The sequence below is a fragment of the Sphaeroforma arctica genome (assembly GCF_001186125.1).
Source record: "Sphaeroforma arctica JP610 unplaced genomic scaffold supercont1.51, whole genome shotgun sequence".
Taxonomy (NCBI): Eukaryota; class Ichthyosporea; order Ichthyophonida; genus Sphaeroforma; species Sphaeroforma arctica.
In genome coordinates this window covers 73,374-85,676 of record NW_014040507.1, presented here as the reverse complement: position 1 = coordinate 85,676, position 12,303 = coordinate 73,374, and the positions used below count along the sequence as shown (strand labels likewise).

The 12,303-nt window shown below is 44.1% G+C and overlaps 1 protein-coding gene across 1 annotated transcript; it reads right to left on the bottom strand.

Annotated features, from left to right (window-relative positions):
- Window positions 1–9,925: 9,925 nt before the first annotated feature.
- SARC_01310 (hypothetical protein) lies at window positions 9,926–11,304 on the bottom strand (the record flags this gene model as incomplete). Its single annotated transcript, XM_014304964.1, has 3 exons — window positions 9,926–10,365; window positions 10,481–10,550; window positions 10,993–11,304. 3 exons carry the CDS (start codon window positions 11,302–11,304, stop codon window positions 9,926–9,928), a joined length of 822 nt encoding a protein of 273 aa, XP_014160439.1.
- Window positions 11,305–12,303: the final 999 nt, after the last annotated feature.

Genomic DNA, 12,303 nt, shown 5'->3' with positions numbered 1-12,303 from the left:
TCTAAGACCCCAGGGATACACAGTGTTTGTCGCCAGACGGCATTCACATTCGTACCTCAGCCAGAGGTGGGGTCAAGATCCCGTAGCCATACGGGGCGAATGACAATCCCAATGAGAATGACACTCAAGGAGAGCGGGCGTGTGGGAGGGTTCCTGTATATATATATATATATCTTATGTATGTATATATATATATATATAGTATATATTGATATATATATATATATATATATATTTATATATATTGATATATATATATATATTTATATATATATACATATGTATATATATATATATGTATATATATATATATATATATATATATATATATATATATATATATTTATATATATATATAAAAATAGATATATATATATGTATATATATATATAAACACACAATCCAAATGAAGTATGTGTAACTGTCAAGTTGATTCGTAGTCGAAAGCGGTTAACGCTTCCTGTCTAGCATGTTTCAGGTATGTCAATTACAAGCTGTCCTGGGACTAATATAGTGATAGTAGAGACTAATTGTGCACTATTATTCACGAAAATTACGACAAACTAAATTCACTCATATGGAAAACGGGTTTTAATTAAAAAAATGCGCTATGATGAGAACGGAACTGAACAGCATGACTGAAAATGTGTTTGGTTGCATGTGCGAGGTTGCACTCACAGACGTACTTCTACAATAATCATAGTTCACACTTTGATCTGATATACTATTACGGCAAATCGCGTTTTCAATTCGCATACACACTCGCGAGGAATTCATAAACTTGTGGCGATGAGCTTTAACAAATATAAACCATCAATGAGACAACCCACCAGCACATTCTTCGGCTCTAATATTTTGCATTCAATCAACTTTGGTTTTGTTATTTGGAAGACATAAATTTGAACCGAGGGGATTGGCGATATAGCTATGTCTGGTAAGTTGTCTTCACCTGAATTACAAAGTTCACGGCAATAGCACGGCAATGGCGGCTGGCAACATTAAATACTGCCAAGCGCAGCGCACGGGTCGATTGATGTCTCACAGTCGGAATTGTCAAGAAAATCGTATGCATTTTCCCTAAACGTTGGTGTGCCCCGAATGCGGAAACACCTGACAAAATTTTAAGACACACAAGTACATATGTAGTCATGCATTTGAATTATATTATATGGGCGGGCTGCATAATTGCAAACATACGATGTGTCGTAAGTATGTGAGCAGAATTCATAATAATAGTAAACACCACGAATAAGTTCGAGACAGCGCAAGCTGTAAAGCTTTGATTTTATAATGCATCATCAGGTACAAAGTTTTCGAACTTTCTAGCAGGAAAAGACAAACTTATTATATTGCTGTTATTATAAACCCCAGAAATGCTCTAATATTAACTTGAGACTTTAAGACTGTTTAAATATACAAGTCGTTTACATGCCATGATAGCTTGTGAAAATTTATGAGAGATATCGAGAAAAGAGGATGCACGACTGCGTTAGCTCTCTGTATATTGTACCCACATGTAAAAAAGTTTCGAACATTGGGGTGTGAAGTTCCACACAAGTAAGTTTCGCGCTTCACCCAGACAGGGATGAATATGCTTTTGCAGCAAACAACGGAAATGCGTAACATTGCTTCAGAATCAAGTCTGCAAGAATTTTTGGGAATGAACGTCTACATGTCATGATAGATTTCATAAATAGTGAGAGATATCGAAAAATGAAGATACGCGACTGCTCAAGCCTTCAGTTATACTGTATTCACAGGTAAAAAGGTCTTGAATATTGAGGCGTGATGATATTTCACTTGTGCAAGTTTCGCGCATCGTCTCATACAGAGATGAATATACTGCTGCAGCAAGCTCCGTATGAACTGGTAATTTGAAGCAACACGCCTCTCAACAACCAAGACTTTATGTTTCTGTGAATACACGTATACATGTATTTAAAATCACGAGAGATATCGAGAAAAGATCATACGCGACTGTGTGAGCCTTCAGGTATATCGTATTCACATGTTGAAAATAGATCCGAACATTGGGGCGTGATTCTTCACTCGGTTTTGCGCATCGCCCCAAACAAAATTGAATTTGCAGCAAGATCCGTATGACCTTGTATTCCAAAGCAACATTTGCAGCAATCCGTATGACTAAAGACAAACAATGCCTTCCTCCACCACTGTAATTGTTCGAGTACGAGTTGCTATACAAAACATTGTTGATAGTGTGGTCAAGGTGGGATTAGACTTATACGTTGCATCGCAGCAAGTTTTACCTGTATAAATTTTATTACATGCAGCAGGGAGATAGAATTGTGTCACACAGGCTATAATTCGGTTTGATAATACTCTCAGTATACAGAGGCAAATCGAAATGGTCTCGAGTGTCGAATGTCATCTTCTGACTGTCATTGATGAATGTGCTTTTGCAGCAAACAACGGAAACGCATAACATTACTTGAAGATCAGTCTGTAAGAATATTTGGGAATGCACCGATTGAGGGTTTTAGGTATATGTGATAACTTTCAGAAAGCATGAGCGATATCGAGAAAAAATACGCGGCTACAGAAGCCTACACTTTTACTGTTTTCACGTTAAAAAAAATTCCGAAGATTGGAATATGATCTTCCATTTATATATGTTGTGAGCATCACCTCAAACAGACATGAATGTTCTGTTACAGCAGGATCCGGATGACCTCGTATTTAAAAGCAACACATTTTCACTTTGTTTTATGAATCCAGACAAACAATGCTCCCCTCCACTAATATAATGCTGAGTGCAAATTGCTATACATACATTGTTGATATTGTGGTTTTAGATTTTAGGATTGATGGACTGCATCAATGATGGACTGTATCACAAGTTAGACCTGTACAAATCTTACTGCATGGAGTAGGAAGATATAACAGTGCCGCACTATTAATATAGAGGCAGATTGAAATGGTGCCGAGTGTCGAATACCAACTTCCGTCTGCTATTACTGATATTTGGAGAGTTTCTAAAGTCAGGAAAATTTTAGGATAAACTTAAAAACAACCATTTGCTGAACTGCTTGGGGTCAGGTGTTCGAAAATCTAGTTTACAGAAGACAGGAACTTTAAAACATGTTTCTAAAAGTTTTGCGGCCTGTTGTTTTCGTCTACCCTCAATCCATGGACTAACAAATTATACGCTAGTGCAACGCATTAGTTAGATCACTACATGATTGTCCAATTACTGTTTACCGTTCCTGCTAGATAGTAAAAGCTGGTGTATGTGAAGGGTAATAGCCGGTGTCTGTGAGTATGTAAGAAACTACCCTGAATCAGAGGCAACTTCCGGTTTCTCAACTCAGGTCAAAAGAAACTCGTATGTCGTTCTTTGGTGAATTAACGGGACGTGTGGGGTGTTAGCAGAGACGCACGTATTTTATAGTTTCCACGCATGGCATAGGTCAGGTACGAGATATTCCCATGTTACACAAGATAGTTCAAATTGAGGACCTGAAATTGTATAGTACATCAAAGACTAGGTTGTGTCAGCATCATTGTATTCATCCTTCTAGTGATAAGAGTTCCATCATGCAGCTCTAATCACTGATGCCGACTGCCAGGCAATCGTCTTCGTATCCGAACATACGCTGCTGCTATTCGTGTTGAATATGGCCTTAGCAGTGCATATGTAAAGTGTCTCTGCGTCCAATCGATGAAGCCTTATGTCGCAGCAGGCCGACATAGTGACCGACCACACGGATAGGCTGAGTCAAATCAAGCGGCGGTACCATTTTGCGATAGACGTTGACTGCGTGTCCCAAAGCTACTGTAAAATCTGGTCAGAATCATCCCCTCAATCCTGTCAGGTCCAGAACCCACGTAGCGTTCGTTATACGTGAGTGAACAAATCGAAGGCGTCAGAATTACTACGTAGTTTCGCGCTTGTAGGTAGTTTTTTTTCGGGGCAGTATAGCACTTTACACGATGGATCTATCGTCTGCAAAGATAGCAATTTATTTATTTATCTCTATACGTATCAAAGTCCTATATCGTCTGCCCTACCATGTATATAATAAAAACCATTGTACCTAAATTTGTAATGTTTACTCCTTGCGTTCGATGATTTTCCCGCAGGACAAAGAACTTACCATGAGCGTGATGTATTTCCTTTCCAATAAATCTATGAATGAATACTAGTCGACTAGGGTCTACCAAAGGGGGACGAGCCGAGCCGGTGAGTCTCAATAATCGATTTGGGGGTTAAAGTTAGCATGTGCTTAACCAAAAAAAGTAAGCTTAAAAAGGTCGCAGTGAATGGTCGAGTTAGACCGGCTGTATTTACTGGTTTCAACGGCAATCCGGTATAGGTAGTGTATTGCAATTTTGTATACGGTATTAAAATTCAACTGAGCAAGCCTTACTGGGCAACAATTAGAATATTACAGGTACATCCATTTCAATATATGCGGACACTACTTATGATGGCAAACACAAGCTACGTCTGGTGGCAATCTTGCAAATCGCAGCTAGTATAATGACTACAATATATTCCCATTCATTGCTAATTGTTTGTGTGACTCCTGCCCTCTATGTTTTAACGTAGTCGTCAATATAAAGTAGTGCTACACACTCCTCGTCGATTCGGTATGGTGCGAGGTCCTATTCTTGTTTGATCTCCTCCATGAGAATCTCATTGAGATCTCTTGGGATCAATCTAAAGGCACACCACAGTTTTAACTTGACCTACCCAGAGTGAAATATCCTATTAGTTTTCTTATTCCCAAATTCTTGAACTAAAAAAAAAAACACCCTTCCACCAACCCACGGAACCCAGAATGATAAGCTACCGGATGAATATGACTTCTGGCACCTGATCCGTCTGGCCAAGATACCCAACAAGAGCCCCAGTGAGTTTCAAGCACTGAAGGACCTCTTTAATGAATCCCGATACGATGAACGACGCCCACGTTGTGTCAACGATATCTCGGTACAGCTGCGTCTCAAGGAGAGGGCTCGACCAGTACGCCAAATATGTCCCACACGAGTACCCGTTCTACAAGCAGTAGCGCCCGCGTTATATCAATGATGTCTTGATACAGTTGCGTCTCAAGGAGGGAAACAATCAGCACGTCAAATTTATCGCACATAGGTACCCGTAATATAAGCGGTAGATACCGCCAAGTTGGACCACAGAAACAAAGACGGGAAAGCCGAAAAAAAAACAAAACAATTAAACAGTATAGCCAATGGGTTGTTTCGGTACTAATAGTATATAATGATTCTAAGCCAATGGGTTGGTTCGGTACTAACAGTATAGAATGATTCTAAGCCAACGGATGAATACGACTTCTGATACTTGGGACGTCTAGCCAAAATCCCCAACAAGAGCCCCAGCAAGTTACAAGCACTGTAGAATATCCTTTCTTTATGACGCTGCGGCTCAAGGAGGGGGCTTAACCAGTACGACAGGACCCCGTTTTACAAGCGGTAGAGACCGCCAAGATGTACCAGTGCTATGAAGACTGCAACGCCGAATAAGGAAACAATTATAGTCGACGGGTTAGTTTGGCACGGACAGTACAGAAGGATCCCAAAATGACACCCACACGTGTAAAACACTATAGGATGACTAAAAACTATGTACCTACCAAAATATGGTTACACCGCTTCCCTTTTCAGCTTTCTATGGCGGGATACTCCCGCAATTCAATAATTTAATCGGCAGCCGATCTCTTTTATATACGATTTCCAGGGGCTACCTCACATTCACAACTGCAAAACGACGCTTCCATCGGCCGAGTTGCCTTAGGGAGGGAGTCGAACTTACATAAGTCAATCGGCAGCCGATCTCTTTTACATCTGGTTTCCAGGGGCTACCTCATGTAGCATTCGGGGACCAGATTATCAGAAAAGCCAATCCAAAACCCAAAACCCAGGATATCAAATACTGAGTTATGGATCTAGGATCCAATATTTCTGATGATACAGTGATCAGAAATATAGCAGGATTACCGGTAGATGATACCCGGACTCCCGCGTGTGAGAGAAACACCTAAGTAATAATTGAGTCTAGTGTAGAAAACAAAAAACACAAATAAGGACTCAATGCCAGTCCCTCAGCCTAGGACTTTTACCTAGCTGAGAAATTTGCACTTGAGAAGAGGTCTATTATTTCCTTTGGTCGCCTTATTGAGGCCTTTAAAGTATACCTGGACGACGGCAATATCGCCCCATAACTGAAGGCCATCCATACGATACTTGAAGCTTCGAACGATCATTGAAATGATATCATGTCCGCATCTGCATAGATAATGATATCCAGACTGCGAGTGTCAATGGGGGGCCATCATAGACTGTGCTATTATTATTTTCGGCCGTGAAAATATTCGTAACATTTCTGCAATGATGTATAAACGAGCATGTATCAGCCCACCCCCAGGTACCATGTTTCGCTTTACTTGCACTAGAATATAATAATAAATTCATCCCTTGTTACAGCAATGTTATCGTTAAAGGGCAATCGGTTCCACTCTCGGCACCTGTCGACTTGCTCAACCCAGCACCGGACACACATACGACGACCACACATAGCGCACCTGCGCCTAAGTTACAGCCACTGAGGAGATCCTGGCTGCACAAGGTGCTATTGTGACAATTGTTCCGGCTCTTCAGCATGGAGGTACCTCCCAGACCAAGACGGAGCTCGTACAGACAGTACACATCGATCTACAGCTTCTCCCACAGACCCTCGATTGTTATCGAAAAAGATAGGAGCTACTGTGGGCCCCATGCTGCCGATGCAACAGACTGTAGTTTCTGCCACAGAAACTAAGTTGGATAGTCTTTAGGCTTGTCTCTTGACGACGGCCCTACTCACACATCCTATGACTTTCGAACTTCTAGAAATATATTCCGATCAGGGGAGCCCCTACCCAACATGATAGAGTTTTCGGACCAACCACGTGACATCGACATCACAATTGCCGCCTACAAATATATGTATCCTTTAGTCTTCCTTTCGGGTAAGCTGAACGAGGCCCAAAATAAATATGATGCCATCAGCCGCGAAATGCTTGAATGCCGTATCCTCATCCGCAAAGTGGCAGACGTAGCCCACCACCCATACGAACCTATGATTCTTTAGCGGGCCATAAGTCACTCATGAAATATCATGGGTGGCCATAGCCCGTACCCATACTCACACTCTGACAAGCATAGGTGCTGGCTCCGCAGCATCGATATAAGATATATTAACGGGCCACTGGCGGTCTTTGGCGACTACCTCTCACGCCTCGATGAGACTGGCAAACTGCTGTAAATGTCCCAGCAGAGTGACAGCTTCGACTCTAAAGCCGACGGAACTCTCTACGACGCCGGTTGTCGGCTTTGCAAAATTGCAACAGGATCTAGTTCAGTGGCAGGCACCAACAGGCCCTCTTGATCAAGTACTCCTGGACCATACTGGTTGGGCGGGCGCAATCAATGACATTTGTGTCAATGTTTCCCAACAGGTGTGGGGTTCGTTCGACTTGAAATTATTTGCCAGTCGTGAGAATTCTACTCTCACTGGCTATTGCATTAAGGATGGCTCTGGATATGTACATGGTACAGATACAGCATAAATAATGCTGGAGGAACTTGCTATGGACTGACATCAATCACGGCCTTCTCTTGTCCGCGGTCGCGTCTTAGACATCGCTACGGCGTTCACACGACCCAGGCCTCAGAAGCCAGGCTGCCACTGAACCAATGGTTCTCACAACACCCATGCTCACATGTCCTTTTTGAAAAACACCCTGACCCAACCCACACCTCTCATGAAGCGAAGGAGGATACAATAGCTCAGTACATGCCAGTATACTCCCATCTGTTGGACGGATCAGACGTGGCAGCGCTATCTATCTCTATCGAGTGAAACCGTTCTGGTGTGTCGAGCCATCCCCATCCCCACGAATGCAAGCACTAGAACCTATCGACGATGGTGTTCCGCAGAGTCCTGCACAATCCGGAATGCCCTGCAACAGCCAGTACATCCCATGGAATAACCCCCGCTGGACGAGCAACCAATGGAATAACAATCTCTGGAGTCCTTCGCATATACGGACGATTGCTCAACTTCCATGCGTCGGCAACTCTATTTCCTTGCCCAGAATTACCAGGCCAACGCCGGCACATAGGAGCTTCCAGTCCGCACACAGCTAGGAACGTCTTCGTTTGATGCACTTCTAAATGCATAGTATAACAGCGAACAGAGCCTTGACTATAACGTATACACACTGAACGATTCCATGCCCGCCTTTCAAGAAGTGCCTCCGTTTTGCCTCGCCCAATTTCCGACGCTTTGAAATTACAACACCGGTGTCGCTACACCGCTCCTTTTTTTTCTTTTGAGACGCGTACCCTACGTGCCCGCGTCTGCGGGGAGTAGAAATCAGGGAACGGGGCAGTTCGGTCCTACGACAGACCAGCCCTAAATCTGGACTCTGGGGACAGCTCTGAGGCTAGGCGCCCGCATATTACTCAGTGACGACAGAACTCGGTTAAAAACTAATAAGACTGCCAAGTCGGATGTCGAATTCGGGTTCATCCTTTTGTACTATTCCTATAGCAAGGCTAAAACCAACTACTTAGCATATTTTCACGATATGTAGTATATAGTTAAATACCCTGAGTTTGCTATATATAGATGTATTGTGATTTTAAGATTAGGGTTTCTACTCGTGTATTTTATGAGAAAACCGAAGAAGAAGAAAAAAGTACATACAGTATATACTGTTGTATTGTATATTTCGAAAATATATACTTATGTACATATTTATGTATGTAGTATACCTATGGTACACTCTGTTTACTATGGAAGGAACTAAGCTAGTTGATTTAGCCTAGCTAGAACTAGTTTACAAAAAAGGTGGACCCTTGGCTCAGCTTGGTAGTTCCGACTTCTGGTCCGTCTCGTTCTAGAGTCACATGTGGGGTCGGTGTCCTAAGCCCCTTGGTGTTAGTGACCGTCCAGACTACAGGACTGGTTCTACTGTGACCGCCGCTACTACAACCCCTCCAGACGGGCTCGTAGGGGACGTGTCCCATAAAAGAAAAGGAGCAATAGAAGGTCGTATTGGCGAATCCGATGGCCAATTGTAGGACAATCCGATCCTGTCGGAAGCGTGTCGGACACTACGTTAGCAACCAAAATATTGATGACAACTTGAAATAATAAATTGAACTTGGGAAATAAGAAACCACTGAACAAAACACAGAGACACAGTCGTATATATATATATATATATATATTTGTGTGTTAAAATCGGATATGAACAATAGGTATCCTATTGGGCAGTGATAGTTGAGCGCGTGGCTAGCTGCTTGTCATACCATGAGGCTGTCTATCTTTCAGTCGCGTTCCGGTCGACTGTGTGCAAAGCGGTATGCTTTGCGTAGTGTAGACTATATAGACAGCGTGGCGGTCGGGCTAGTGACCAAATCTGTATGGGCATGGAAGTGGGCCTGATCATCAGCAGTGAAATCGTCACCGCGTTGCCGGCCGGTAGCACGTAGGAGGTCGTTCCACTCGGTAAAATTTGTGGAGCACTCATGCAAGAATTGAATGGCTGGAACGCTCGTACGAAACAGCGTCACCAATTTATCAAGGTGGGTGTTGTCCGGTTCCTCAGCTAAAGGTGAACTGAAGAACAGCCAACTGCCGAACGACGAGGCAGCAATCGCGCCCATAGGTCTGAGTTCAGGGCGGCCGATCAAGGTAAGCCTTAATATTCTTGATGTGGACTTGAAATTCCTTGTTGCGCGTCTTGTCGAGGATATAGTGCATCACTGGCGCTATGTGTGCTAGAACAGTTGCGGGGCCCAACCAATCTTTCGCTGTTTGTGGTTGGGGAGTTGCATCGGTATATAGAAAGCTTCGCGACCAATTTCGATCGTTGGGGCATTGAACCAATGCTTATCAGAATACGATTTCTGCGATGCTCGGGCCTTGTATACAGCTCGAGCCGCGTCCAGATCGTGAGGGATTGCTTCCTGACATAAGGAAGACTGTTGGCTGTGGATATCCGAGAGCTGCGTCCAGGATCCGATTCGAATAGACTCGACCGGTCACCAGTGTATAAGGACAGTTCTGGATAGTAGAGGAGTACGTAGCGTTATAATTCGCCAGGAATCGTGGGTGCTCCTGGCGCCAGAGATGGTGTGCACCTGGGGCAATAGATCGTTGCAGGGCATTGCGAGTAGTTCGGACAAGGCGTTCGATACGGCCGTTTCCACCGTGTTCGCCGGTAGACACAGGGTGGATGCGGCTGTTGGTACTGGCCGCGTAGTTGACGAATTCCTCGCTAATCAAGGTGCTACCCTCATCGACAACGTAGGTCTTAGCGTGGCCGCAGGGGACTAGGTGTGTTACAGAACCAAATTAAGACCGATGCTAGCATGTCTGCGGATTTGAGTGGCTCGCTAAAGACGCGTAACCTGCAACCGGCTTAGGCGAGTAGGACATAACAGTAACCCTCTGCATCAGGTGAGATAGACATGAAGTCGAGATTAGCTTCTTTAGACATCGTTGTGGGGCGGTTTGGCTGTTGGAGAGGGCCATGCGTGTAGCCCGTGGGTAGGCCGACACGGATGCAGTCACTGCACGTGTTTAAGATTGTTCGCAGAACGGCAGTGGGTATGGTCCAGCACATTCTTGGATGCGGTCAGGGAGCAGATGGCTGAATCTGTCATGCCAGATCCAGATGATCTCTAGGATCTCCTCTGGGCCGAAGGGTTGGTCCATATAGGTGAGCTGAAGTTGTTCGAGTTGTTGGAGGACGGAGGTGTTATTGGTGCGTCGATTGTATATAAACGCATCAGTGTGCGGTACTTGGAACACCGCGTAGGCCATTAAAAAACTGTAGATTAATGTGGTCCTCAGTGTTACTGTGGGCCATGGTATCCTCGTGGTCTAGAGGGTAGTAGTCTGGTGGTATTGGACTTTGTCCCCTGTGCTCAGTGGTACCTCCTGGAACCTATCTATACCTCCCTGTTGAGCCCTGTTTCATTGTAGTTGTATTCATCAATTGCTACATTCAGCAGGGCTTCATGTGAAGAAGGAACTGGTTGTGTTCTCGTAGGGAACTCGGTCCCCAAACTAGGCAGGGCGTCCCGGTTGTATGTGTGTGTGTCGATGGGATCCGGAATTGGGGTCTCGTGGTCATAGTCGTCGTCGAGGGTCAAGGCTTGCATCCAGGAGAGTAAAAAGGGTGGCATAAGGGGCCATGGCAGTGGCTGTGTCCGGTATGGGTGTCCACTATCCAAATGTTCAGGTGTGGTCACAATGACGGTCCCCATCGTAGTAGTTTTGTGAAAATCTCCGGATCTAAAATTGTGGTCTCTCTACATAGTTACTAAATAATGATGTCATCCGATGAGTCATCTTTCTCTCTCGCTAATTATATATTCTACTATTTGGTCCGGTCCTCTGGTCCGGTCCTCAATTTCTACCCTCGTTTCGCCTTCGGGTGCGTGTTTCTTAGCAAGTGCTGTCTCCACCTTAGCGCATATCTTAGGGCAAACGGCGAAGAGCTCCAAGCAACCGTTTCAGCAGCCGGTCACAAGCTTGGTTACCCACCTTAGGTAACGGTTTAGTATTTGGTCCAGTCATTGTGGTAATAAAATATAATAACCTAAGTTGTTTATTAGTTGATTTAGCCTTTAAAGAACGTAGTATTATAAATACAGTAGTTCGGTCATTTAAAAATGTAGTCAAAACCGAGTAGCGCTTAGTAAAGGGTGTTAAGTCTGAAATAAGTGAATTCAGTCAGAAGTGCCGTTGTAAACGGCGCGTCTGCTGTATTTATTAATCACGTTCCTATATGGGACGAGATTTTCTCTAACAACGGCAGATTGTGAAAATCTCCGTATCTAAAGTTATGGTCTCCTAGTTACTAAATAATGATGACGTCCAATGAGTCATCATTCTCTCACACTAAATTATATATTCTACTATTCGGTCCGGTGCTCTGGTCCGGCCCCCAATTAAATCCTCTTAGGCCCTGTCCTCTGGTCCGGTCATAAATCTCCGTCTAATGTAATTTGTCCACACGGTTCTGGAGGTCACGGAGCCGTGTCTTGATGAGTGAGAGATCTGGGCAGGCATCGTCATCCAGGAGCAGTCGTTTGTGGGTGGCTCGTAGTGTCAGATCCGTATCATACTCGTGTCAAAATGCTCGGATGCGCTTGGTGTCCGGGGAAATGTGTGGTGGCTTGGGTGTTGTTCGTCTGAACGACGGCTCGCCGGCCTGCTCATGGTGGCGATTGCGCTGCTGTGTGTGTGTAAACTTCGATGGA